General features: G+C 38.8%; 1 protein-coding gene and 1 long non-coding RNA gene across 4 annotated transcripts in view; one reads left to right on the top strand and one right to left on the bottom strand.

The window, feature by feature from the left end:
* The window catches only part of Sema1a (semaphorin 1a), a 799,656-nt gene that overhangs the window by 744,115 nt on the left and 27,628 nt on the right, over positions 1-27,913 (bottom strand). For all 3 annotated transcript variants that reach the window (XM_022079449.2, XM_087343635.1, XM_022079438.2), the window contains exon 2: positions 19,423-19,779. In XM_022079449.2, coding sequence (XP_021935141.1) covers positions 19,423-19,561 — 139 coding nt within the window. In that variant the 5' untranslated portion in view covers positions 19,562-19,779. The remainder of the gene's footprint in view (positions 1-19,422; positions 19,780-27,913) is intronic.
* Positions 121-2,481, top strand: LOC110837412 (uncharacterized). Its single transcript, XR_002545671.2, has 2 exons — positions 121-467; positions 2,015-2,481. It is a non-coding gene; the product is annotated as an uncharacterized LOC110837412 (long non-coding RNA).

Below are 27,913 nucleotides of genomic sequence, written 5' to 3'. Positions count from 1 at the left end.
TGTGGTAGATGAATGTAATGTAAGGTAAGGTAATGTAATGTAAGGTAATGTAATGTAATGTAAGGTAGTGTAATAAAATGTTTTATAGGTAACAACAATGCCGAGTAAACAACTGACGTTTCCAAGGTAACATAACAATGCAGTTACACTTTTTCGTTTCACTTTTTTCCGAATGACACTGACCCGAAAATATAGACGTATTTACGTCAAAAAATATTTTAATGAAACAAATATAAATAAGGTAGGCAGTAGGTTGCGAGCAGGATATGATGGTGTTGACTGGTGGCGCTGAAGAGCGGACAGCCATCCAAAGACCACACATTCACCGTGAAGACGGCAACTGCAATGTTTGCAGAAACATTGGACAATTCTCGAGAGTGGGTCCCTAGCCTTAGATACTGCCCAAGCGTACGGGCGGAGGGACTGGATAAAACAACGAAAACCTCAATCAGGATATTCAGTTTTGGGTAAGATTCGGACTTGCGGTCTGACGCATATGAAGCGCTGATGTAGATTCGCGGGGAAGCGTTTCAGACCACCAATCAGAGTTTATGATGTCATGTCGGAAATTGTATTTATATGTATTTTGGCAAGCTTATATGTATAATTACGTACAGTCACCACGAATTGTGTATAACAATTTAGCAATATGAAACTACTATATAATATTTCTACCCACGTTATCTGCCCCATGGTCCCTTCGAAATAGCAAAATGTAATTATTCACACCTGGTTTGGTGTTATCATAATGACACTGAAGAGAGTTAATATTCAAATTTAGAACGAAAAGCTAACGTATGCGGCCAAATTAATGCCATCATCGCGAAGAACCAATATATGGGAATTCACATTACAAGACAGAAATGACATCTGTGGGCTAATTAATATTTTTTGTGTATCAGAAAACTAGGATTTGTTTCTGTGAAATCCTGAGAGTTAGGCTACTTTAACAGCAGAATAGCCCAGAAGATGCAACGGTATTTGATCCGCGTTGGACTGATTAGTAGACAGAGGGCGTTATGAATGGAGTTGTGTAGTCCGTTGGGGGTTCCCGCGCCATTGATCCGGCCCACTCAGCTAGGCAGCAGGCAGCATGGCGAAGGGCATACAGCCCCCATAGCGTCTGCACAAGGCGCGCAGCGGTACACCCTCCAACAAGAGTCGAGCACACAGATACTCCAAAATGTTCTCGATGTTCACTTATTGCAGATACAAATGTTTTAGCTTATTTCATATTGATCGTACTGTTTGCATCTCTTATTGTGCAAAGACGACTTCCCCAGTACTAGTTAATTGCACACACTTCGTGTAAACAGAGCACATAAACTATTTTTCCCAACTTAGACTACGCATATACGACTCCAGAATCTATCATTTTAGGTTTAAGATTTTCTTCAAACAATGAAACAAGAAATACACGCCAAGACACGGGTACATGAACGATGTTATGTAACTTAAAACAGCATCAACACTTCTTACTACACGTCCGTAACATGGCTACAAAATGAGGTACCATCAGACGCTTAGTTCTAAAATCAAATCGACAGAAAGAAACGAATTAACAGTGTGAGAAACGTTTAAATAAGTCATATACTTTAGATATATCATCGCGTTGTGTATTTAAGATAACAAAAAGTTTACAAATAATCATACACACATCATTCATTTTGTTGTTTACTACACGTTTCGATCTAACTAGATCACGTATGATTTGAGGTTTTCACAGCGGTGAGTATGAAGATTTCTGTCTTCTGGGTTGTTGCGCTGTGTAGTATGGTAGATGTTTACCAATCGCCCTGATGACGGCGGCAGTATGAGCTCTTAAATGTTGGTAAACATCTACCATACTACACAGCGCAACAACCCAGAAGACAGAAATCTCAACTAGATCATGTTCAGACGTAGGCACTTAGATGGCAATGGCCTGTAACACAGACTTCCTAACCGACGCTAGGATCCATGCTAGTATTTTACAGACATTTACACACACAGCCTGTTCTGACATTGTCCGCAGTGGCTGCAAGTCATTAAGTCCATTCACCACCGAGGAGCGTCTCGTGAGCGCGTGGGTTGACGAGAAGGAACGACGAAGTGGAAGTGGCGAGAGTTTATGACGAAATGAGAACGAACTGCGCCTTGCGTCTTGTGGCACACTGCACTTGACGTTACGACGGTATAACGTGTGCAGACAGCCTCTTAATACTAGAGAGCAAAGGTTAAGCATCAAAATTACAGAGTAAGCAAGAAATGTCTTACGAGTTTGGCCAATGGTTCATTTTAAAATTAAAGTTTAAAACCAAAGTTAAACTAATTTACATATTAATGAGATCATTCTAATCAGAACTTCGGTTTATATAAATTAATGTGCATAAATTGATGGGATACATTTATCATAATTACTTCATACTGAATTATAAATTATTATGGTGTTTACATTAATGGGCATGTATAGATGGAATAAATGTGCATTTGTTTCGATAATTCGGTTGCTGACCATTCGCCTGGACTTTTCATCTTTACTATTCGTCAGCCATAAGTTGGCTGTGTATATTTACTCACTAAGTGACAAAAATGTGAATCGCTCATTCTTAAATACCTTTTTGAAGTCATTAAGTTCGTTTATACTTAGTTTCTGTAATACCATAAAGTTCTTCTTTCCACTATACAGGGTGAGTCAGAAGTATGTTTACAAACTTCGTGTGCGTGTTCCAGGATCAGAAATAAGAAAAAATGTTCCTAAGAACATGAGGTCCCAAATGTTTCATTTTCGAAATAATAGCAAAAAAGGAGTTTCAATGAATTGACTTTATATCAAAGTGAATCCAGCTTCCATCAAAGATTTTCAATTAACGTTTGGGCAGGAATTGTTGGCGACATGCATATTGGTCCACACATGCTTCCATCGCGTCTAAGAGCACCTTCATATCGGCGATTCTTAAGAAGACACTTGCCACGTCTCCTTGAAGATGTGCCACTGATTACAAGAAGACAAATGTGGTTTATGCACGACTGAGCCCCAGCACACTTCTCCCATCGCGTCAGAGATCATCCCAATGAACAGTACCCTCAGCGATGGATTGGACGTGGTGGCCCAGTAGCGTGGCCACCGAGGTCACCGGACCTGACTCCATTGGACTTTTATCTGTGGTGTCACTTGACGTCCGTCGTTTATGCAACACCCATAAACAATGATAACGACCCATGGGAACGTGTGCAGAAAGCATGCCAGATGATTCGAGGAAACCCTGGTGTGTACGAACGAATTCGTCAGTCTTGTGTACGTCGTGCTCGGGCATGTGTGGAGAATGGCGGAACAACCTTTGAGCACCTGTTATAAAGAAATATCCGTCTTTATACTTGGCAATAAAGGCATACATTGAAAATAATTTTTGGCTATTATTTCGAAAATGAAACATTTGGGACCTCATGTCCATAGCAACATTTTTTCTTATTTCTGATCCTGGAACGCACAAGAAGTTTGTAAGCATACTTCTGACTCACTCTTTATATCCACTCTTTGGTGCAATCTGAAAGCTATTTTGGGCGTTCACAAGTAAAGATTGCAAAAATGAGCCTGTTACCTTCACCACTCTGTGTGGTTATCTATCCGTCCGCATGTAAGAACTCGCAAACCCCTAAACTTATTTTATATTACAAAGAATTAGGACATCACATCCTCAGAAATCCCAAACATGTATGGTCAATTACCAGAGCAGGTATACTGAGAAAGTGCAATCCTAAGTCTGAACAGCTTCGAAAGACGGCAATACCTAGGCAAAACAAGCGACTTTAAGGTTTTAAAGATAATAATTCGGCATATACAGAGAGGTTCATCTGGACAAAGGTAACGCACTGTCTGCAGGCGCCGCGTAATTTGTAAGGGAGGAAGGAAATAGGCAAAAGTTTACATCTTACTGCAGGTGCAGAAACATAAAGGGGAACTTGTTCCTGGTGCGTAATCAAACACTACGCCATGCGATTGTGCGTATAGCTACACACATCATTCAACCTCAGCACTAGATGGATGTGAGTGGTCAGCTTTACGACCAAAATGTCCCCAGCACCCAACGACCACGAGGCTGAGTTGGCCCCACACCCGCTATCGACGCGACGGAACAGAAAAATCTCTGCCCTTGCCGGGAATCGAACCATGGTCGTCCAGGCCATAGCCTAGTCACTATTCTGACTGAGAAACCTCGTTCGCTACCAACAGACACTGACACAATCAGACTAGAAGCGCCATACAAATTATTATGTAGTCCTTCTTTGAACAGTTCCCTGAGGAAGAAATGTTTTGTTTTGTTTTGTTTTGTTTTTTCCACTGGGCAAAGCAAAAACGTACACACACTGCAAAATTCCATTAAACCAAGTGAAGAACAGTTATAAGAGGGTAATGTAAGTGTGTAGGTATTATTTCATGGGAAAATTGCATTAGAAAATATTTGAGACTACTTGTCTGTTTCAGCTATCGAAATGTACTATGTTAGTATAAAAATCAAGGAAAGGCTTGTACATAGTGTATGAGAAGTCACGTGCGCCACCTAAGGCCTGTGTGTTCAAACCGACTTTTGAATCACCCTGTACTACTGTCAAAGATTATCGTCGTCAGTGGGCACGTGAAATATTTTTCGAACGGCTTTTAATATCGCGGACAAATCCTGATTTAGCCAATATACTTCTTGCAAGAAACCTACATTAAATATTCAGTTCCACAAAACGTATTACATAGCCTGTATCCATATGCAGGCTTAAATGGGCTTTACTGTATATACGACATATGTACATAAGAAAGTTTCAGATAAATAATCGCTAAAATAACATTAAAGCGTTCTTTTACTAAAAGTGAATTTTATCCCATAGATACGTGATTATTAGGCTTACGCCCCTTACTCCTTGGGGTTTTTGCGTAAAATGTGAGACAGAGACACTTTCATGTCGTGATGTAATATTTATTTAGTTTGTGTTATGTGTCAATAAAAGACTATACAGCTTTTTCCGTGTGAACGTTTCTGCTTTAACGAATTCGTGCTCTTAACTTTTCATTATTTAATAGAAACAAATTCTTCTTCCTTTTATGTTGTTGCTTGAAGGGGAAATGCAACACCAACACCGTAATAACGATTTCCTCCAGCCCTTTTAAGTTAAATTACTCCACTAACATGCATGGGTACGAAAAACAACTTCATCTACCCTCATCCCCAGAACGAACTTCGACAGCTTTAAAGTTAACACATAAACTCTTTATTCCCAGAAATAACAAGGCAATTTTTCAGCGACTTTCAACTGCAGACTCTAGACACCATGACCACGACCGATTACGTAGAGAATGTCTTCATGAGACAGGAATGAATTAAATTTTTAGAGTGTATTCCCAAAGGCTATATGCCTCCCGCATAAAAATAGTAACAAAACAAACTCACTATATACTACGACGCTGATCCGCATTTTACATGAATGACTAATTATTTTATTCTCAAGTTGACCTCTTTAACAACCATGTAACAAATACAGACACTGTTTTTCGTGAAATGTGAAGCGAATATCATAAGTAATACGCATTTGGCACGCTCGAAGTTAGCATCCTGAATATTACTTGACGAGACAGATAAAGACGAAGATAAATATCAACCTGTCAGAGCGGTTTCTCGAGATTCCAACAGCGTACATTCGGGACACCTACATAAAGTGCAATCCACAAGCTAAATCCACTATCCCTATCTTGGAAATGTGTTCGCAACACAATGAGATACAGCATACAGTTTCATTGAATTATAAATATCAAACTTACTGAGCACATAATGTTTGGTCAGAAATGGTTTCATTCATCACCACCCTGCCAACAATCGCTGTCGTGTGCTCAAAGGGAACATGACGCCAATTGTTTTTATAACACGTCCCAAGACGGCAGAGTTTACTCTTCACACCTTCATGACTATAGGCCTAAGTCAGAAAATACAGACTGTTACTTTGGTTTAGTAAGGACACACACTCTTTATGATCAGTACGAAGGACAATAATCTCAAATATTTTGTTTGGGACATTCTGGTTTATAAAAGACCCTTCGTAACAAGCGGATATCTCATGTCGAACAACTTGCTTCATCTTAACACGTTTATTCAAGAAAACTTACCACGCTTACTAATGAAATAAATTTAAGACGAAAGGTTGGTCTAAAGCAGGTACCTTAAAACGAAACGAGATATTCATGTAACACAGACTCGCTCTGACTGAAGCGAAGTGCACAGTACAATGTGCCATGACACGTGTGACAATAGGAAAGCATGGCAGAATTTTCCTTAGAAACTCTCGCATTCATAAGCTGAATCTTTTAGGGTCTAAAAGTGTACGGCGATGGTTTAATATTTCGGTAGGAATGTTATTTTAGCTTCGTCCCTTGTCCCTTGAATAGGAATAAATGTAAAAGTTAAAGAATCTATTGAGTATCTCGAAACGACTATAGCTGTCTAGCAGCTCGTTATATCAATATAGGCAGATTGAGTAGTTGCGTACTGGGAGACAAGTCTATACTGAAAGCTGCCTAACTTTCTTGGAATACGATATTCTTAACATTCAGACTATTATTTTTTCTTAACTATCTTTCGGAAGCTGGATGAAATTGTCTAGCTGACAAGGCACGCACCTTTCGAAAGAACGTGTTCGTGCTAGCATTTTCCAAACAAATGACTAGAAATAACAAAGGTATGCCTACGAAACTGAAAAACTTTTAAGTCGCATTAGATTGAAATTTCAACAGTCAAGTAAGGAGTTACTCGCATGTCGGCCCGTTGCGTCATCGTCCTCCGTCCTAGACGAAAACAATAACCAAAAACACATCATCCCTGTCATATTTAAGGGGCTTCGCGTTAGCCTTTTAAAGCTCAAGTTCATCTAAATAATATTTAAGAATCCATTTCGTATCTCAAAGGAAACAACACTTCTCCATTACAAATATCAACTGGTGAGCGTTGTTTGAGGAAATGAATCCAGTTTACAGTAAGAATAGTAAGAAACTCTTATGCAAAAAATGTAGAGCAACTGATTGTTAAATCAGGTGCCATATAATTTGTTGTTTATTTTACGACGCTTTCTTAGTACCTCAGCCTATACAGAGTCAAATAAGAGAATACTGAATGAATTGGAAAGGATGTGAAAGAAAGCGGTCGTGGCCTAATTTAAAGTACTAATCTGGCATTTGCCTGAAGGGACTGAGGAAAACCATAAACAATCACAGTCAGGATTGACGGACTCCGGGCCGAGATCAGAACCCGGGACCTCCCAAATATATAGTTACCACAGGGTATTAAACGATGAAAGTTAACATTAACAGGAGCGATTTCGTGCGCATTCAACGATGGACAAATGGATTAAAAATTTAGCCATTAAGAATCAATCGACAAACCCAATTCATTAATCATTTTTGTTTCACATCCCTAATATATATGTGCGTGTACACGTAAAGAGAGAAAGCAACACACGCGAAGAAAACAAAACACTAGGCAATTTTAGTTCGTCTCAAAACGCTGGCAGCACTGAAAAGTATGGCGCATTTAAAAACATTAATCTTCCATCATTTGTACAGAGTTGATTTTTATTGTCTTTGCAGTGAGTACACTCTTACATGTTTACCATGATTGCTCCAATGACATAACGCGTCAGAAATGAATCATCTATGATCGATTTAGGGGTACAGAAGGTGCGAAATGTAATGGCATTCAGTGAGAAGTGGCAGTTCAGTATAGTTGCAACTGTTTCAGACAAAGGAAACTTTGTGTATGAACTAGCAGAGTGTCCGCGGGGTGGAATTCGAAAAATGCTTACATTTTTTGCCAATCGCTACCAGAACCGATATCACCGAGAAACGTACTCAGGATATTTCCCGGAGTTTAGACCATCCGACGTTCGCTTCTTGATCTCAAGAAATAAGCATGCCAAGTTTGGTCCAAATCGATATTCCCGTTCTCGAGACATGAGCGAACAAACAAATATATATACCACCACTTCAACTTTCTACAAAGATGGGTGGAAACAATGGAAGGAAGACGGACGAGTGTTAATGTTGCGTCTTTGGACGGTCATCGACCCTCACACGTGTTGAGGTTGCGGATAAGATCGATCAGAGTATTTTGTACAACCAAAGGATATGTATTTATAAAACTTCATTTGCAATGATCTGGAAACAAGTGAAAGAATAGTCTAAGAACCAACCTAAACAAAACACCGTCCTGAGATTAAATATGAAAACCTGTGGGCAGCAGGACCAACTGCATTACGAAGAAGGGTCATTACAAATGTGCTCGAGTCCAATCACGATTTCCATTTCCTTACAGAATTCCACGTACATAAAACTCGAAACGACCCACTGTTCAGAGACTAGTTACATCCTAACCAGCCAATGGAGTACAAGTAGGACTCGGTTTACGCCGCTTCACTTTTGCGCCTCTCATAGATCACGATTGGAGGAGGTGGTGAGTCATGACTCTGCCCGATTTCCTACACACAAATTTTCCCGACATTGTAATAAAACTATAATACTAAATGATAAACTACGACCAAAAAAATTATATAATTAAACAAAAAACGGAATATAAAATGCGACGAGAAAAAGCAAATGACATTAACCACGGACTAAGAACTGCAAGTGAACTGACTAACATGCACTGGAGTCTAGAGAACAGGACGCCGAAAGGTCAATGCAAGACGCTATTGCTCTTATTAATAAGGGATGTGAGATCTTCTGTAGCAACGACCCCAACCTGGAGCGGAGCCCAATCGTTAAGTGAGGAATTGAGACAGTTCTACAGCCATATTATCAGAAAAGAAGAAAACCAGACAGACATCTATTCTATCGTTTTTAAAGCAGTGCATTTTCATTCTTTTTTCCTAAACACTATACAATTTTCATTACGTAAATTTCATAAAATAAAACATTTTTCAAGTGTTTTGTGTTGATTACTGAAAATCTTGGAACGGAACCTGAAGTATTTACATATGTTCCAATTATATTTATACTTCAATTTACGCCGCTTCATTTTACACCGGAAATATCAGGAACCTAACCCCGGCGTAAACCGAGTCCTACCTGTAGTTGCGCACCGGGCGACAGGTCAGAATTGAAAATTACTCAGCTTTCTGTGATTACGAAATTTCTAACATCTGCAGATTATTACCAGATTATTATTTATTTTTTAACGACCTGTCTGAGGTTAGAGAAAAAATGTCTGGATAACAATTCACGTTCCTTTACAAACACCGTATTCATTCCAAAACTTTCCAAACAGATGACCTGGAAATAATCTACGTAAGCCTATGGAAGTGACGACATGAAACGTATATTAATTAGAGATTCTGAAGTTGCATTAGATGACAATCACCATCCAGCAGTCAAGGAGTCGCCCGCATGTCGGCCAATTGCAGTCTCATTCGTCCGAAAGTCTCTTTAAAAATCGTCCTCGGTCCTGGATAAAAATAAGAACCAAAAACACACCGATCTTTGTTTTATATTAAGGTATCCCGCATTAAAGCTGACATTATCAGGTGCGATTTCTTGTGCATCAAACGATTAACCAACTTAATAAAAATCCTTGCAACTAAAAACCAATCTAAAATCCCATTCATTCATCATTTTTGTTTGACATCCACAACAAGCTATGTGCATGCGTGCAGACTATGTGTACAGAGAGAAAATAACACATACGAGGGAAGCAGACACCAAACAATTTCAGTCTGTCTCAACATATTGGCAGGTCTGAAAAGTGTGGCATATTTAACGACGTTAACCTTTCCTCATCTGCATGCAGTTAGTTGCTTTTTCATCAACTTTACAGTGATTTCATTCTTACACATTACCATGATTGCTCCACTCATATAACGCATCGAGAAAAAACCCATCAATGATCGATTTAGGGGGACAGAAGGTGTGAAATGTAATGACGTTTAGGAAGGAAGGGCAGTTCAGTATAAGTGTAATTGTGTGGGACAGAAGAAAGCTTATGTATAAATGGGTGGAAACATTGGAAGAAAAACGGACGAGTGTAAAAGTGGCGTGTTTCTGGGCTACCACCGATTCCAACACGTCTTGAGGTAAAGATTTATTAGCGTATTTCGGACAATTGACGAAAATTCATTCATAAAATTGCATTTAAATAAGCATGTAAACAAATAAATGCAAGAATGGTTTAAGGGTCAATCGAAAGTACATTTGTCATTACGTCAGAAAGCCTTTGGACCACTGGACGAAATGCATTGAAAAGCTTAACCATTACACAGAAAGGAAAATAAAACAATTTGATTAATTTGTCAAAACGTAGAATTGAAATGCCTTTAATCCTGACCTTGCCTTCGTCTATCCAGGTCACAACACATTTTCTACTCATTTAGGTGCCTCCTCAAAGAGCTGGGAATAACTATGGGAATCAAAAGATTATATAAACAGTCTAAACGTACACAATTTTATTCAGTGGTTATATGATAGGTCTACGCCACGACAAAAAACAAACATACATTCGAATGTTTACCCCTTCGAGATCAATAATAGTCCATTTATCAGAGTGACATGTGTGAAATATGTCAACATGAATTATTATCAACATCATCATCATCATCATCATAAAGACACAAAACGTAGATCAGCACCTGTTTAAAGCAAATTTTACAATATCAATCCATCTTAAAGCAAACCTCAACAAGACACACTAATAACGTGTGGCTGACTTCATCAGATCATTATTTAGCGTCCGCCAATCACAACATCGCATATATTTATGTCGAGTTATGAAAAGAAAGGTTTCCTGTCTTGACGGCGGTTAACACTTTCGCATGTCCCTGAAAGTACTCGACGCCACAGCGAAAATATGACACGCTGAACACTGCAGAAAGATTAAGCCAATTACTTGTTGTTTCTTCGCTTACTCATTTTAACTATTGCTGTACTGAAAAGGTCAATACAGAGGACAAAGTTCGATATTTATGATGCGCCCGATCTCAATCGAGTTACTAAATATTCCAAACATAATTTTTCTCGTGGGTTTCCTCAGTTTGTTCAGATACAAGCCGGGATATTACTCTCAAAAAGTTTACAATCGTCCCCTTACTAATCTTCGTCTACTCATCATTAGAGAACGTCTTGTCTTATTTAACATTAAACAATAAGGTCTATCCGTATTTTAAACACCGATATTAAATAATCCACGACAGAAAATAATACACTGTATATTAAACAATGTACACTTCCTGGTATTACGTAAAATATTTTGCGTTTGACTGATCTGTTACTAAACTAGCTTAAAATATGTTCGCCCCAAACAACTTAAGAGTGTTTGTGTTATCCTTGTCTATGCTAAAAAGCCGGAAGCAACCAGTTCGCACCAGCTGAATGAATGCCAGCCCTCGTACCAGCCAACTAAACCTCAACACGTCCTATTAATAGGCCTGCGTGTGTATATACAAATCTAAAACACTGGCAATATTAGGATTAACAGCGAGTGACCTCCACACAAAAACGTCCAGTCAAAATTTCAGGCTACAGCATAGAGTACATGTATCAAGCAAATTTAATGAATAAAAAAAGTAAAACTAAAAAATTGTAATAGTTGGTACAATGTTAATCACTTTTATAATCGACACAAGAGCATGGAGGCAAGAAAAACCTACATGCCTATGACCTAACCCTTTAAAAGCCCAGTGGAAACTACATGCATCACCTTAATTTAACAGTCATTAACTGTGCGTTTTGTATTTATGGGTATTGTATGATTCTCAGAGTAAAACACTGCTTATTTTCTTAAATAGCATTAACAAATTGATCTCTGCAATTGTGAAGTGCAGTGAATTCTTGAATATTGCTCAGACGAGCTTCGGGTACAAAGCGCTAATACAGCGAAACAGTAAGCACATGGGTGTTTGAGATATTAGTAATTAACGCTTGAATTAATACTGAATGCGGATGGGTACATGGCCAGATACACATAGCACATGAATCAAACAAATCGAAATATACCCATGATTTGCACCACTGTGACGGTAAGCAACCGGACTGAGGTGCAAAGTACCCGTCATTACTGAACCATTGTGACATGCAGCACATTGCGCTAAATATTTTCAAGGTTCTGGCAGTTAGTATAAAGGTGCGTCTAGATTACACGTGTTCGTGCTGTACAGACTCGGAGTTGCCGGTTTGTACAGACAGCTTCTCTACCGACAATGCAGACAACCCTTCGAGCCCATGGCTCCAGTTGATCGCTCGTAAACCGTCCACATTTACGGAGGAACACGAGAGACGGAACACATGGGTTTCTGAACTTTCACCATCGTCTTGTTTCCGTCGGCAGGCGAAAATATGTGGAGAAACACATATTCGAAAGAAATAATCTTAAGTCACTGGGCCTGTTTCGAAAAGCTATGTTCTGTCCAGACGACGGACAAAGCCCATCGTCAGGGTAGACGCCACATCTACCCTGACAGATAAGAGCCAGTCTTCGAGACGTTGGATTTTAACTCCATATTTGCACAGCTGATTATCCATAAAGGCTTCGTTGTTGTTGTTGTTGTTGTTGTTGTTGTTGCCTGCTCATTCATACAGATGTTCCTGTTGTAAAATACTGTATGAAATATTACGGACCAAATGTTATCCTTAAGTAAACAAGAATGATTGTTTCATTTTGATACGATATTCGAATTAGTGATATGTATTGTCATTACAGACTTAAAAAAATATTTATGTGTTTCCAGTTATAAGACACAACAAACCCACGTTTATTCATGCCAGTAAAAGGAAATTTTAACGGACCTAAAAGTTACTATGTGACAATTCGCGTGGAGGTAGGCGATGTTTGTATTATGCATAAAACGTTTTACACGTAGATAATTAAGTGGCGTAATTATTCATGTTCAGGCCTGCGGTCGTTTGCTCGGTTCTTATAGTCTCATAGAAAACAGGTGTCTGTGTCTTCACACAAGTTTCCTTTGACAAGTCAGCGGTGGAAGTGAGAGCACGTACCGGACGTCTTGATGAAGCAGTTCGCGTCTTCCTATTCATTAAATTCAACACTGAAACATCTGTGCCTCAAACATATTAAGTAAATCACACAGATATTCCGTTGGTATCTCACAATTAACAACAGCCCTACCTACTCTATCACGCATTTTAAGAATATCGACAATTTTTTTTAATTTCTTCATGTGAAGGGGTGTAAACATAACAATAATGCCAAACTACAAATATTTTTTATCGAAAACAGACGTAACTGAAAATTAACCCCAAATAATTCGTGGGTTCGTTCCCCCATACTAACATCTACAATTATGTATAGTGTATATTATGGGGCAAGGACGACACAATTTCTCAACTTCTTGTCTACAAAAGCAGAGGTAACTCTATCATGACAAATAGCACATGACTTCCTGGGCAGTTTTTTTCAAACATCTATAATGAAGCCTAAACCAAAGGTAAGACTTGTCAGAAACCACACCGCGAACTTCGGCAGTCTTCGATGAGGTTAAAACATACCCTTCCAGAAGATGCACAAGAATTTCTTAAAAACACACAACTATACAAAAGATTTACTACTCCTGTCGTCTCGCTGTTCGCTATTGTGTTTAGGGGAAAAGTGACTTAACGGCAATAAATTACAAACAGTAAAACCAGGGTTGTCAATCATAATGACTAGGGTTCGGATGTTTATGACTGTCATATTTTTATTGGGGCTTCTATTTTCATTCTAAACTGCAATTAAACACTAATTGGGTTATCCTAATCACAATTATGCTGTTTTTATTCTGCACATAACGCATATTTAGGCCATCTTTTAGCATATGGTCATATTTGTAGTAAAATGCATATTTAGATTATATTTTGAGGATAAAATTCATATTTTGGTTATGTTTTGGGTATAAACTTTTACTTGTAACCACATTTCTCAGACACTTACAGTGAATCCCTATGTGAAATGATGGCGTCTGCCAACTGAACAAAGTGAACAATGAACAGTCCAAAATTTTCTTGGGGAAATACACGACTCGGTTAATTCCAGACGAATCAATACTGCGAAAAAACTATGTACCTACCAGTAATGAAGATGTTCTGAAATAATTACATGTATTGTGGGTGACAATAAGATTTGGGTTTCGGTTGATGAAACAACGGATGTCTGCGGCAGATATGTAGCGAATGTCGTTATTAGCACGCTCTTTGCTGACCGTCCTGGCGACTTATTCCATCTTGATACAGTAAACCACTCGTCTATCGCTGTAATTTTCGATAACGCCATGAACCGTTTGTGATGTCGAAAGGAGCTTCTCAAGTTACAAGACCATATCGTGCGACAATCCAAGAAGATTTTACTTTGAGACTTTGAAAATGCACATCGTTATATATTGTAATACTGTGAAGAAAGGAGAATTAAGAAAAGTACTTAATATTTTGAATTTTGTTTACGTATTTATTTATTTGTAATTATTGAATTTGAAATGCATGAAAGGCTCTTCTTTTTATAGGAGTACGTATACTCAACATCTGATGCTGATCCAAAACGCGGCATTTACAACTTTAAGCGACTGAGGTTTTTGATTAAAATTGCTAGGAAATCAAGTAATGTAATAGTTGTACATAAATATGTAAATAACATGACTGAAATACAAAACGCCTTTTTTAATTTTAGCGAATATTTTTTTATAACAAATAGGTCATATTTTGCCTTTTTTTGGATCATATTTCGCTATTTTTGGGGGCATATTTCTCGGTTTTTTAGGTCATGAACTTCCGAACCCTAATAATGACCAATGGTATATGCAGCATATAATTTTGAACCATTAGAAATTTAGACTGCAGGTTCGAATCCACTCGAGGCACGGATGTATGTCCGCGTTATTCTTTGTTGTGCTGTGCACATAGAAACTGCTGCTCTACTGTCCAAATTGTCCTATCAAATGACTTCTACCACCTCGAATTGATGATCCCTCGCACCTGAGCTTAGCCGTGTTGTCCGCCTCGAAATAACAATGGCTGACAGCGATATTTTTATTTGCGAGAGCACTGGTGATTCTTTACGCTGCTAGATACAGTGGTACGTACTCTGACCACTGTAACCTTGCAACTGTAAGCCTCGAAACTTCGAATGCAAATGAAGAGCTTACAATAGCGCTACATTATTCCGTCTGATATGAGGCTTGCTACGTAGCACATATGTCCGGCCAGTGGTATTCCAAACGCGGCTACCATAGGGGCCATACACTCGGAATAGTTCCGAATCGCTACCGTCCGAAGGGCACAATCAGTTGCAAATGGAAAATTACGTGGGTTGTTTGCTGATAAGTACGCTTGACAGGCCATTACTTAAGCCAAGGGAAACGGGTCGTTATATATGCTATCTCAGTTCTCAAATCTTACATTTCCTGCCAGCCCTACCAGATTAATCACCCTCATGATGAAGGCAGTAAGTTCCTCTGAAACGCCGGTCAATATTACCCAGACTACACGGTGCAACATCCCAGAACACAGCCATCTTCTTACTCTTCGTTAATATTATGAAACGTGTTCAGTTGATATAGCTAAACGTAAAGTACGATTGGCTACACACGCAAGCTTTCGTCGCGTGAAGTGTAGCAGCGTTCCAGTTATCTTAGCACTGTCAGGAGGGAAGGCAAAATGACTATACGGGAAGTGGCATCGAGGCTGAACCCACTCTCGAAAGTAAAATGGCCCTGCATTAAGTATTCCATTGCGTGGTTGTTGTCACATAGATGGCTGCTTCGCCATCCAGGGATTTGCAGACGCAAGTCGTATGAGTGTTACGAAATGTAATGGCGCTGTTTAATAGACCAACGTAAACATAATATCATGACACAGTATCTGAAACTATAATTCTCTCAGTAACTTGCCTTTATATTGCCATGTAAATATTTACTTTCAGTTCTACGTCAAGTTTCCTAAATCAAGCATCACGAACAGAAATGTTACATTTTCAACGAAAAAGCCAATTGACAGGTAAATCAATACTCGCAGGCCCATGAATTTTATATAACAACCCAATGGATACCCTACAGCCTACATATGATTTGAAGAACAAAGGCTTAAAACTTATTGATTGTTAATATTAATTTTCAATAAATATATTAATTGTGTCATCGCATTGATAATGGAGACAGTAAACTATGAAACGTCGTTAAACTTCTACCAGACTATACAAGAGCGACAACTGAGACAACAGCCATCTTCAATATACTGATTATTTTTGACAGACAACTGACTTTGGACGTATTATTTATCAGTGCTGTAGGCCTATCAGATTAGGAATTTATGCCGTGAAAATTCCTGGTTCACATTCTAAATCTAAACGCGTAGAAGGACACAACTGTGACCAGCAGTTTACGAGCTATGGTGTATAATTTCTCATAATATTGCGCCGAAGATCAAGCATAGGGTTCGAATATCTTTATGGCTGGTTCATAATATCCATCGTTGTATTATTAGTAGAATAGCTAAATGTCTACGGTGATGAGGCGTTGGGAAATCTGCTGTTATAAATTACACTGTGTTTGCCTTTATAATACAATAATTCCATTCGGAGAAACGTTCCTAGAAAATTGATGGGGTATGGGTTTGAGGAACCACAACCTCTGTTAACACGTATCAAAGCGTACTAATAAAATAGTCGAAAAACCAACCAAATTACATCATAAAAACAAAAATTGTCACAAAAACGCAACTTTAATCTGGTAGCTAAAGAGCTGGTTTCGGCTACGATCAAAGTCTTGCCCCAGCAAATCCGGGTAAATGGTTAAGTCACTGATTTTTTTCAGTGACCACAAATTAAAGAAACGTGCATATACAAAATCAGTCACTGCGACTGGCAAAACTGGATACGAATCGAAAGCCGCGGCTAGACCCAGGGCCTATATGAAATCCGAGGTTGGAGAATGACTGCTATAGCCTATTATTAATAGTAATAAGAATGTAATATATGTAAGAAAATATATGTACAAGTAGTACACATCACTTTATAGTCCAACTCTCTGCAGATTACCGACTCTTTGCTGCAGCGTATTCCCTTCAGTAATACAGGCATACCTCGTTTTATTGCGCTTCGCAGATATTGCGTTTTTTACAAATTCAAGGTTTGTGGCAACCCTGCATCGAGCAAGTCTATCGGCGCCATTTTTTCAACAGCATGTGCTCACTTCGCGTCTCTGTGTCACATTTTGGTAATTCTCGCATTGTTTTTTAGACATAATGCTATTGCACACTTAATAGACTACAGTGTAATGTAAGCATAACTTTTATACGCACTGGGAAACCAAAAAATTCGTGACTCGCTTTATTGTGGTGGTCTGGAAACGAACCCGCAATATATCCGAGGTATGCCTGTACGTCGAAAGCCGAGGTAAAGCTCGTTTTATATTAGTAACAACAGAGGAAACGAACTTTTAGGATACCAAGCCCTGAAATTCGATAAAGCCTCTTACTAAACTAAATTCCAACAAACAAACTAACATAAATGACAAGTCTGTATCCTGTTTGTCTATCCTTCATTCCTATTATCAAAACATTTTTAAAAAATTAAAGATTTTACAGTTTTATTGTCAGTGTATGAACTATAATGTTGCATAGCATCAAATTATGGGTGTTGAAATTATCATAATTTACGAATCAGAAAAGATCATCATCGCGAAGCCGTGAAGTATTTTTCGTGGGGGCTAACGGTCTACTTACAAAACACAAACATTTCTATGAAAAATCACAAATTAAAAGCATACAACGCAGTAGTAAAGTATTTCAAAAATATTATTATGGTTCACTAGTGATTATCTTCTGCAATTTCTAAATGAGTCGTCACATGAAAGGATCCTCATACTAGACTAAACTAATCTAGCAACTAATGCAGTCAAATGGACTGTCCCAGTCAAAGCGCCGCTCAAACGCTAAGCTACAGCGTAGGGCATCAAATTTCGTAGCTTATCATTTACATTTATTGAATTTGTTTTCAAAGAATCACGTAATTTTTTTTATATTATTTTATTAACCTATTACGCAAACACTGTTCATCCTAGCTTTACACAGTCATCTTCGTATACCAATGCTAGGGCAATGTTTTCATTCACACAAACTACATGTTTATTCTCTAATGTTCCGTCCCGTCAAAATAATAAATATATATTTTGACTTGGGAATTTTAAGTGCCTCTTAACTTAACGCAGCTTAGGGTCTCAGAAGGTGACAGTCCGGCCTTGGTCCTAGTATTCGGATGAACGCAAACGAAATACATGCCAAAAACAAACTACCAAGAACTTGGTCCGCATAATACATCCCGAATGCGGGTCTAACGTTATGATTTATGGATTCTTGCGTTATTAATAGCTTTGCATCGACTGCATAATTTATGCAGCGTCGAATGGTTGATTTGTATTAAGAGATTTCAAAGAAAGTAGAAGAAACCTGGCGTCTCCTTATTTCAGTGCTAAACGAAAATGACTATTTGCTTGGAGGAAATGAGAAAATTTGTAACAGCTCTAAGTTGCGAATGCCGATCTCAATTAAATTCGAGCCCAGACCCGATTAATTAAATGCTAATTACTCCATTGCGACGTTCGGGGTAGTGACGTTATACCATGTAATTAACGCGCAATTAATATACAAAATGGTTCATTTTGTTTTCCAGTTTCTCCCAGCACACTTCCTTTAGATTACACGAAACGACTGCGACTTTTATCTTTTTGAATTCTAGATAATGCACAATCAAGAACACGCACATCACTAACTTCTTGCTATAATACCGAGGTCGAAGCTTACTTCCACGTTGGTTTCTCATTTGTGCACATTATAGAGCTGATATACGGTTACCACAGCTGAAAACACTATACTAAATTCCGAAGTATACACACGGAAATCGTCAGTGATTATGAATGACGAATAATGGAGGAAGAATCAGGCAAACTAAATTATTCTGGTAATCGTTTGGATAGTCGGACAGAATAACCAAGTCTTGAGCATTCCCCACAACAAAAGTTTTATGACGAATCCAACAGATCACATTTCACGTTAGCATGCGTGGTCAGTAGTCGATAACAGATTCATCTTAAAATTGAGAATGGTTTGTTACGTAATCACAGAAAATTCTTGTACTATAATCATATAAAAGGAAATAAATTTTCATATTTATAAATCATTACGCGAAGAACTAAAAAATTCCACTGCATTAATTCTTTGTTCCATAATATCAGTTCAATCTGCTTCACAATATGGTAGAAAAAGCTTACAATTATTACACTGCCAAGAGAGACAGTTGGATCGTTGTCTTGAACTGTCTGACCTTATAGAAAGTGAGGGTAAAATCACTAACCACACATTCCTAACAACCCTATATGGCTGTAAGAAAAATCAAACAAGAGACCTTCAGTCAAATGGTGCTTCACTAGTTTCAAAGAACTTACCTAACTGGACGTACATCTTGGGGCGAACATTCTCTTGCCAAGCCACATTTGACGATGTGACCGCAACTCCAAACTCGGCCAGCCACAGCGCCAAGATGACCAACATGGCACGAGGGCCGTCCACACAGAAGACCAGCATTTCACTCCCAAAGGTCGAGACTTGTACACGCACTGACACACGGCATAATAGCGTTCTTTTCAGAATTCTGTACTAGCACAACACTTAACTAACTGCTGTACTACACAACCTAGGAGCAACCAAGCGTCGAGGGCGAAGTGACTCCGGAAAGTGGCGATCGACGCGTCCGCCGCGATGAGAAGCGCCGGCTCCCCTTCAGCAACACGCGCGCCACCGAACTGCAACGGAGAAAAACACAAACAATACGAAATTAAGGGATGTATACAACTCAGTAAGCTACATGACTAGACGAGTAAAATGGGAATCACGATAAAACTAAACGTTTAGTAGTTTGTTTATTCAGCGACGCTATTTCAAATACACTCGATATGCAGTGTCGAAAAGGAGAATGTGAATGATAAATTAGGACAAGAGTACACAAAAGTGGTGGTTACTTACTGCAAAGTACGATTACGTCATTACTCTAGATTTCGACGTAATATCTCCCTTTATCTTCACGACGTAGTTGTCATAGGCCTACAATTACCTTTCAGTAAACAAACAACAGAAATATGCCTACCTAAATGTAATCATTCAATACAGCAAAACTGAAAGAATACAGACAACACTTGAAGCACCATAGATCATCATAGACTGTAACATGTGTAAAATAGAATTTTACTGTTGTAACAAGCAGAATTCCAGCAATGACGTGTTAATTAAAGCAGAAGATTCAGGCAATCGAATTAAAGAGGGTAACAGGTAAAAGGCTTAGTGACGCAGGGGAATGTGTTTAAATACACTATCAGCAGTTAACAGTTAAACCGGAACGACGCCCGCACACTCCTTTCTCACACTCGTCATTAAGAAAATATTAATACACTCTCACACCTTCCGTGTCGACTTACGTATGCAACCTGTAACAAGCACGACGGAGGTGAAAAATTCACACAAAATTTTAGTAGGAAAATCTGGAAAAAAGAGGTCACTTGGGGACGTCGGCGCAGAAGGAAGTATAAAATTGAAATGTATCTAAAAGAAATAGAATGTCGACTAGATCCAGCTAGCTCGGTATGGGGTTTAGGGGCTGGCTCTCGTGAACACGGTAATGCACTTTCTGGTTCCATAAACAGCAGGGGAGTTCTTGACTAACTGAGCGACTATCACCTTCTCAAGAACGAAGCTGCGCTCGGAGCCACACACACAACGATATATTCAAAAACACACTTGCTATATTTCTGCATTTGTTTGCCGAACTCATCATCCATGATACCAATTTAAATGGAGCACAAAACTATCTTCAGCGGCATTTTATTCACAAACCCTATTTATATTTTCCACATTCAAAGCTACACAACTTGCAGTTAGAAAACTACATAAAATCACGAACCTATCAATCACTCTTGCTTCTGACTACATAAAGGCCCATAGTAACAACAATCCGCGATCTTTCGTCAAGCAAATTAATACAAATGCGATGCGAGGTCTTTCATTGTAGAATTCATTACCACACTTCATAGAAATAGAGATTAAACATGAGACTAGACAGACAAACCGTCCATCCAGTTATGCACCCTAACTGCGGGAAATTTTGATTTTATGTCACTGTAAAAATGCATAACAAGTACATTATACATACAATAAAGACCAATCACTTGCGCCTGAAGTTTTGTTTCTCAATCAACACGCTTTACGCCCCTTTTCGGCTCCTGCATGTCTAGTCCGCCAATCTCTTATGGAACAATGACCAGTTCGCAGCACACTTACGATCTCACGATGGCTGTTTTCTGGGTTGTTGCGCCGTATAGTTTGGTTGAGGTTCACACGTTTCAGAGGTACTTACTACCTCCATCATCAGGGCGATGAGTAACCCTAGTGACGGAAATTTTTAATTAATTATTGTAAAATGCTGAAGCTATAATTGGGAAAGTTTAGAGACAACGGTTGGAGGGGGGGGGGAGTTAATTTTTATGAGTTTAAGGGGGTAAATTCTGATGAATTTAAATAGGGAGAGCTGCATGAGAAGCAAGTAGTGGCAACTTGGAACTTCGCAGCCGTATCAGCATTTGCTTAAAGACAGAGGAAAACCAAGAAAACCTGTGTCGAGATGGCCGGTCGCAGGACCTTCCGGATGCACACTGACTATTAGCCAGCCGTCCGGCAGACAAAAGGGAATATACTTGCCCCCTAGGTTTACCTAACTTGTACCATATGCTTTATTGATAAATTTTAATAGCTGTTTGCTCGCACTGACCCACATATATATTTGCTCAAGGCTTATGCGTATCTGAGAGCGAGCCAATGGATGGCTAGTGGGCTGAGTCAACCGCTTGCTCTGCTTGGGCCTGCCTGTTGATTGGTGGATCTCTGTGTTGTTTGATTAGGTTAATCACCGGATCCCAGGACAGCCCCAGGATGAAACCTTGCCTGTTGGAAGTTTCTGGGATTGATTTCGACGGCCTCTTTTATTATGCAATCATATGTACTGTTTGTGTATCAGATCAGTCACGTTAATATCGCTTCAGACTTTTTCAAAACGATACACAGAGTGATTCAATATTGTTTTCCATAAATTTGAAGATATGCAATGCGCACACAAACAAGTATTAAACGTAACTACACATTGTTCCGGAAAGGTCTGTATTTTGATTTACAGACCTTTAAATTGGAAACGTGTTTGCAAATTTCTTGGGCAGTAGAGACAGCAGATACATGTAAACATTTCCATCCTTCATAAGTCACCTAGGATCATGCGCTTTTCCTTCCTTCTCAGTAGCCGAGTAACTTCGCGGCGTCCCAAATCATAAGAAGCTACAGCTGATCAGCATACTACCAGCACAGACAAGTACCATACTGACCAAGAACATTCCAACCGGGAATTTCTCAACACGTGATAGGTATAAACTCAAGTAGATGTATGTCGAAATATAGGAATTTGCATGTGCATTTTCACCTTTTACCTGTTTATAATTATATACTCATATTACGAGTGACAATACTAAATCGCCGCGAATGTGCTAGTCACATAGACACTAACATTTACTAAGGCCGTTTGTTTCAGTTCAAAATGTTGGACATGACTCCCTAGTCGTACGTCCACTTCTTAATATCTTTACGTTTGTTTAAACATTTTACAGCCTTTACTTTTGATTTTAAACTATACCACTAACTCCAACCTCTTCCACCTCCTACGTTATGATTTATTCCTCCTCATATGTCTCTAGTGATCTTATCCATTTCTCTTTATACCTGTTTAAATATATCCCAACTTTTTGCAGTTTGTCATTGTCTTTACTTGTGGTTATCCTGATTTCAGTGTCTGGCGCGATACTTGTGCATGGTTTGCCTACAAGCTCCTCTCTCCAACTTCTAGTTTCCTCACATGGTTTCTGTCTTAGTCTAAGTCTTCTTGTCTTGTTAATCTCATCTTGATTAGCTGTAATCAACTTCTAGCTCTCGCTGGCATAATATAAAACTCACTTTCACTAGTTATTCTGTAGAACTTCAATGTTATCTCCCTAATTATTTCATTACGCAAAGAGGTCTATATTGTTCCACACACACTTTTTTATTTGCATCCATTTCCCTAAATGGAAAAATAATCAGCTTAAAAATATTAATTACTTCTATCTGAAACACTTGCATTATGTACACATAACAAAACACGAAGAAAAAATATCTACGCCTCTAACCAATTCAATTTCCTGTCCATACCGTCGCCAACAACATAAACTGACTCAATGGTTGTAATATCTCTGTAATTAATTACATATTTTAAAACCCTATTGTCTGTAGTAAATGAACGTGAACCGATCTACGGTCCTAAACCTTCAAATAATTCATTTTATAAATTTCCTGCAAAGAATGGTCAACGTTATATGCAATCATTACACAAATTTCAGTTCATACAGACTCCAAATACATTAATGTTTTGAAATATAACCTCTGTGAATTTTGCGTAGTCAAGTTGGTAATTTATAAATAAACCTCCGTCTCCTCACAACTAATTCCCTTTCAGTTATCAGGTCAATAAATTATTCCGACTTTATCAACTTGTTAAAACGTTCAAGGAAGAGCTTGTGTAACCAATCCACAATAGGCCTATTACTAGGCGCCAAGCTATCAGAGATGTCTATAATCTACAAGCTCACGGCTTAATGGCAATACTCTCTTGTTAATCTATTCTTCAGTAATGAGTATTCATAATAACTGATACCCAATGTCATTTTCACGAGCGACGAGAAAGGGTAGAAAATTTGAAACAAAAATAAAACCATGTTTGAGGTACAAAGGTATTACTTTATCTTGTGATTCGGCTCATGCTGATATACACTGCGTGAATACATACGAAAACCAGATACGATCGCAGGTTTACGACTCTTCATTAAGTTGGTAAGTAAGCAACGAGAGCGATTTGCGTTCTGCTAAACCAATTTTTTATTCCTCGTTATATTCGCTTCGTCTGAAAGCTTTTGTGTTACCCTCGTTTCCGAGAATGACAACACTTTTAAATCAATACGTTTCTTCCATGAAAATAGGTTTCGGGCCCCGTGTTGTGCAACAGCAACTTTACTTTTGCGATAGAACAAGCCATTACCATCGTCCAAGCAAGATCAGAACTGGAACTGAATGAAACACATCAGTCTATAGTGCGTGCTACTGATGTTAATTTATTAGGCAAAAACATAATACAGTACGTTAAGTAAGCTCTTTAAGCGTAGAAGAAAAAGCAAAGGCCTGTAGTAATGTACTGCTATCAGAATGGACAAAATTGAAACAAAAGATAGACAATAAATCTCTTGAAAATAAGGCGAACTTAAAACATTTGACGACAGCAAAAAATCACAATTTCATCCATGAATAAGTTAAGAGGAAATCAAATTCGAGGAATAAACGCTACAATTCAGTTCAGATAATCTCCTTCTACCATTTGCTGTTTAAAAAACCGCAAAGGTGAAACAGATGTAAAAACAGTAATTCTGAGTGTAGTTTGGTACAGGTGTGAAACCTGGTCTCCCGCGTTAAAGGAAGAGAGTTTCAAGAAGAACACTGTTCCACGGAACGAATAAACGTGGTACTCAGTGAGAAATTACAAACTGAAACAGTTTATAAACTGTTGAGAAATGCACAAAGTTATCTGCCATACACCTAAACGCCATTTAGCACAATGAAGACTTCGTCACTAGACGTAAGTAGCCTGCGACACGCTCCGGAAGCGTTCAGTATATAAACTGGACAGGAGGTTGGGAGAGCTCCATGAAACGTCTGAATGTGGTGATGAAGATAACAGTTCTTGCTTCTTCCAGGAATTGGTAGAGGCCATACAGACTGAGCTATCACTGAATCAACATGAGTCTCACTGAAACATAGAACTTATGAAAAGCGTAGTTTGTGTTAAGAGCCTAATTACCCAACTTTGTATGTAGGGCTATTAAACTTTATAGGTGGTTGAGAAAATGCATACATTTCACAACATTAAAGCGTAGATCTGGACAAATGAGAGCCTTCATTTTGTTTTGAATAGTTCATTAAATAAAATTTCAAATCTGATGATATTGCAGATTTAATGAAAGGCCTACTGCAATCCGAAAACAAAAATCCCCTTTTTTCTCAAAAACTTGTACTGAAAAAGACAACACACTTTCACGACCAGTATAAAAGTTTCAAAACATATCAACACAGAGTAGAGTTTCCTTAAAATAATGCCGGTATTTCCGTTTTAAATATTATTTAAAAGGTTGTGATAAATATCAACAAAATAAAACGTTACTTACAAATAATTGTGTGCGCCTATAAATGGGCTCCTTTTGTAGTTTGGTATGCATTTAAACTATACTCTAGTGTAATGTCTTTCCTGTCTGTAGTTTTCAGGCATTGGCGCAGCTGATGATACAGTAATTTAATTCTTTACAACATACGTCGTCTCAATACGTCGCCGTATGTGGGTCACACATCGGGGACTGCCTGTATCCGCAATGGGTAGGAATCAGTTTACCTTCACCTTCGTTATTAAATACAAAAAGATCCTTGAAGTCCATTCATTTAAACATATGACACCTCACAAGATTCAATTTATTTTGTTTTAATATTAAAGGAAAAAATCCAATGTCATACACAGTGCGGCAACTGGAAAACGGGACTGATCCTGGAGAAAAATAATGGTTCTATGTATGAGCAATCTGAGCATTTTTTATTCAAAGTAGCTTCCTCCTGTACCTACACGCAGCATACAACGATCATGAAGCAACTGGGAGGAATGGCGGATGGCAGTGTCTGGAATTCTGTTCAGTATTCTCGTTACAGCCCTTTGAATGGTGTCCACGTCATCAAAATATCAGCCTTTCAGTGGTGCTTTGAGTTTTGGAAACAAAAAGAAGTCACACGGTGCTAAGTCTGGTGAATATGGTGGATGCAACATTACACAGACTTTTTTGGTGGCCAAAAACTCCCTAACAATGAGAGCCTTATGGCTCGGCACTTTGTCCTGCAACTGCCATCTTCTCGATACTGAGGCCGTACACGACGGATTCTCTGAAGCAAACGTTTCAAAATGTCCAGATAGTAGGCAGCAGTAACTGTCTCGCCACTGGGTATGAACTCTTTGTGCACAATTCCCTCGCTGTCGTAGAAAATGATTATCATTGTTTTGATTTTTGATCTTTCTTGGCGAATTTTCTTGACTTGGGGAGAGTTTGCTGACTTCCACTCCGCAATTTGTAGCTTTGTTTCGGGGTCGTACTGGAAACATCACGTCTCGTCACCCGTAACGATCAAATTCAGGAAGTTGGGTTTGTTTTCAGTGGCATCAATGAGTTCCCTGCAGTGTTCAACTCACGAGCTGTGGTTGATCGTCTGTTAATGAATGTGGAACAAGCCGTGCACAGACCTTTTTTTCTTATTCAAATCCTGAGTTATTATTTGTCGAATGGTTTCTTTATTAACGCACAGATCCTCTGAAATCATTCGAAGCGTTGCACATCGGTCGTTGGTGATTATTTCCCGCACCTTTTCAATCAACTCTGGCGTTCTAATCGTTTTTGCTGAGCCAGGATGTTCATCGTCTTCCAATGATTCTCTTCCATGGCAGAAACGGTTATGCCACTCAAAAACACGTGTACGAGACAGACAATTATCTCCGTACACTTGCTTCATCATTCGAAACGTTTCCGTGGCACTTCTGCCCAGCCGAACACAAAATTTGATGTTCGTTCTTTGTTCCATTCTTGCTTCACAACACACACACACACACACACACACACAAGAGAGACGTCTACTTCAGCTCACACTACGTTCTCAAATGACGGCAATGTATGATGACCTTCAGTGTGTAGATGCAGGAGAAAGCTACTTTGAATATACAATGCTCAGATTGCTCATACATGGAACCATAATTTTTTTCCCAGCATCAGTCCCGTTTTCCAGTTGCCGCACTGTGTATTCGACTGTAACTAGATTCTTGTACCGCTGCATTCAGCAAAACAGAATACCACGTTTTAAGTCTAATTTGTCTATACATTACACACATCATTACCTCTTTCTTAATTTAACAACTTCTGGGCTTAAGTTGGTATTGGGTTGGTGGGTAACTTTTCGAATGTAATCCCCCTTCATCCTGTTTGATCGTATAATGGTAATACCAGCGGCCTCCGCCCTTAGTATTAACAGTGTTAGGCCGGCTAACGCTTTGAAAACCAAAGAATAAGAAGAGGACATCTGCCCACCTTAGCGAGTCAGTGATATTTCGTACACTAGAACACATCAGAATCGTTGCTAGCTAGCTGATGCTGAAATGGCTATCGATGCATCGGTTCCGTTGTGATCCAGTGTATGGGGTATCACCGAACGACAAAAGTGACATAAAAGACATTTTTCAAAGTCTTGGCAAGGTAACATCGTTAACATGAAAACACTGCCCCTAGGTAACACAACACAAATGCTAATTTCACTATTAGTTTAAGGTTAGTAATTTAGTCTAACAAGATAGAAGCTTTGATTTCTGGGATTTCAGGACCGAGAACCTGTCAGGACAACAGCATATTTACCAAAGAAGCATTACGCGGTACACCGCTACACATAATGTTAGTGCGTATGATGTCACCGCACATCCCACATACTTCGTTGATGATAAGCGTAATGAATTAACGCTGTCCACAAATTATATGTGCATACCCAGCGAAAACACCACCACACACATTAATGCAGATCTGCCGAATGCCTTTGGGATTGCTTGTTATTTGAGTCTTGTTATTTAAATGCATCCAAAACGTATCTGCATATTCTGAAAACATTACACAAAGTTCTGCGTGCAAATGTTCACGTGCATTCGCCCTATTTTTGTTCGCAATTTTAATCCCACGTGGGATTAAACAAATA

This window comes from Zootermopsis nevadensis, unplaced genomic scaffold, assembly GCF_977971745.1.
Source record: "Zootermopsis nevadensis isolate Lab colony 2312 unplaced genomic scaffold, Znev_1.0 Znev_ptg000006l, whole genome shotgun sequence".
Taxonomy (NCBI): Eukaryota; Metazoa; Arthropoda; class Insecta; order Blattodea; family Termopsidae; genus Zootermopsis; species Zootermopsis nevadensis.
Note: the sequence above shows the minus strand (reverse complement) of the source record. Positions and strands in the feature narration are given on the sequence as shown.